General features: G+C 57.7%; 1 protein-coding gene across 1 annotated transcript in view; it reads left to right on the top strand.

The window, feature by feature from the left end:
• Nucleotides 1-794: 794 nt before the first annotated feature.
• Nucleotides 795-1,756, top strand: part of EMH_0010450 (uncharacterized protein) — a gene marked incomplete at both ends in the record, with an annotated part of 4,929 nt that continues 3,967 nt past the window's right edge. The window contains one exon of the mRNA XM_013498963.1: nucleotides 795-1,739. Coding sequence (XP_013354417.1) covers nucleotides 795-1,739 — 945 coding nt within the window. The remainder of the gene's footprint in view (nucleotides 1,740-1,756) is intronic.

The raw sequence follows: 1,756 nt of genomic DNA, 5'->3' as shown, positions 1-1,756 counted from the left end.
AAAGACAGCAATGCAGTTTATACACAGAGGGAGACACCCTCTAAACCCTAAACCCTAAACCCTAAACCCTCAAACTTGACCCCAAAGCCTAGCCCTTGCAGCCGCTGTATAGCCACAACACCTCCACCCACAAACCCTAAACCCTAAACCCTAAACACGAAAACTCTAAACCTTAGGCCGTATCCCTAAACCCTAAACCCTAAACACTAAAGGATTTAATGAGCAGAGAACCCCCCCCTAAACCCTAAACCCTAGACCCTAAACCCTAAACCCTAAACCCTAAACCCTAAACTCTAAGCCTAAAAGAGTGATGATTGAATGTTTGTAACACATTTTGTGGTGTATATACACGCTAAACCCTAAACCCTAAACCCTAAACCCTAAGTGTGTAGACACCAGCATAAACACCAACCCCACCGGACCCCGTACAGCTGGGGGCCCTAAACCCTAAACCCTAAACCCTAAACCCTAAACCCTAATTTGTGGTTTATAACTAAAAATGTTTTTTTCAGGAAATTAAAAACTTTAAGTTAGCCACAAGTTGAGGGGTCTTCTGCTTTTTTATCCCTAAACCCTAAACCCTAAACCCTAAACCCTCAGTGCAGCCCCAAACCCTAAACCCTAAACCCTAAACCCTAAACCCTTAATAAATATCTCTTGACTTGTTACTCTTGGCTATATATAAGACAAGACATGGGCCCCTGCCGCCCCGGGGACCCCAGCAAGGAACCCCCCTGCCTCTTCAGGGTTTAGGGTTTAGGGTTTAGGGTTTAGGGTTTAGGCCGGGGCTGTCAATGGGAAATGAGAGAGAAGGGCCTCCCTCCACGGGTGTCTCCTTACAGCAGCAATCTGCTGCTGCGCGTCTGACGCGGCAGGACAGCAGCAGCAGCAGCAGCAGCAGCAAAAACAACAACAGCAGCAGCAGCAGCTGCAACAATGATAGCAGCAGCTGCGACAGCAGCAGCAGCAGCAGCAGCAGCAGCAGCAGGTGGCTAGACCGCCAGGTCCTTGTAGGAGTTCGTTTCCGCCCTCCTACCCCGTCTCCAGCTTCCTCTCGTCGTACCCTCTCCCCTTCTGGGGCCCCCTCTGGGGGCCCCTCTGGGGGCCCCTCTGGGGCCCCCTCTGGGGGCCCCTCTGGGGGCCCCCCCGAGGGCCCCTCAGGACCCCTCCCCGAGGGGCCCCCTGGGGGGGCCCCTGAGGATGGTGTTGGGGTTTCTCCTACATCGAAGCTGCCGGGGGCCCCCCAGGGGGCCCCCCAGGGGGCCCCCCACGGAGTTTGCAGCGGCTCTCAGAGCGCGGATGTTTCATCGGGGGAGGGTACAGGGGCCCCCACCTCCACCTCTTCTTTAGTTAGTGTCACTGGGGGGCCCCCCAACGGCCTACGAAGGCCCCCCTGGGCGCGAAGGGGCCCCCAAGATGCTCACTGGGCCCTCCGAGAGGAAGATGCTGATGGCTGGGTCCTAGCAGCCCCTTGGGCCTTAGATCTGGGGGGCCCCCAGGGGGGCCCCCCAGTGGGGGGCCCCCAACGTCAGGGGGGGCCCCCCAGGGTGTGGGACGGGGTCAAAGATGTATGCTTTGAGGCGGACTGCGTGCTGCCGCCGGGGGCCCCCAACTCTGAGGTGTATATACAGCTGGTTAAGGACCTTGTTGCTGCTGCTGTGGGGGGCAGCAACGCTGCTGTGCTGGCCTACGGCCAGACAGCAAGCGGCAAGACCCACACGATGTTTGGGGGGCCCCCTGTGGGGGCCCCCCCCAA

Source organism: Eimeria mitis, genomic scaffold (assembly GCF_000499745.2).
Source record: "Eimeria mitis Houghton genomic scaffold, Emh_scaff387, whole genome shotgun sequence".
NCBI classification, from domain to species: domain Eukaryota; phylum Apicomplexa; class Conoidasida; order Eucoccidiorida; family Eimeriidae; genus Eimeria; species Eimeria mitis.
This window is presented reverse-complemented; position numbering and strand designations above follow the sequence as displayed.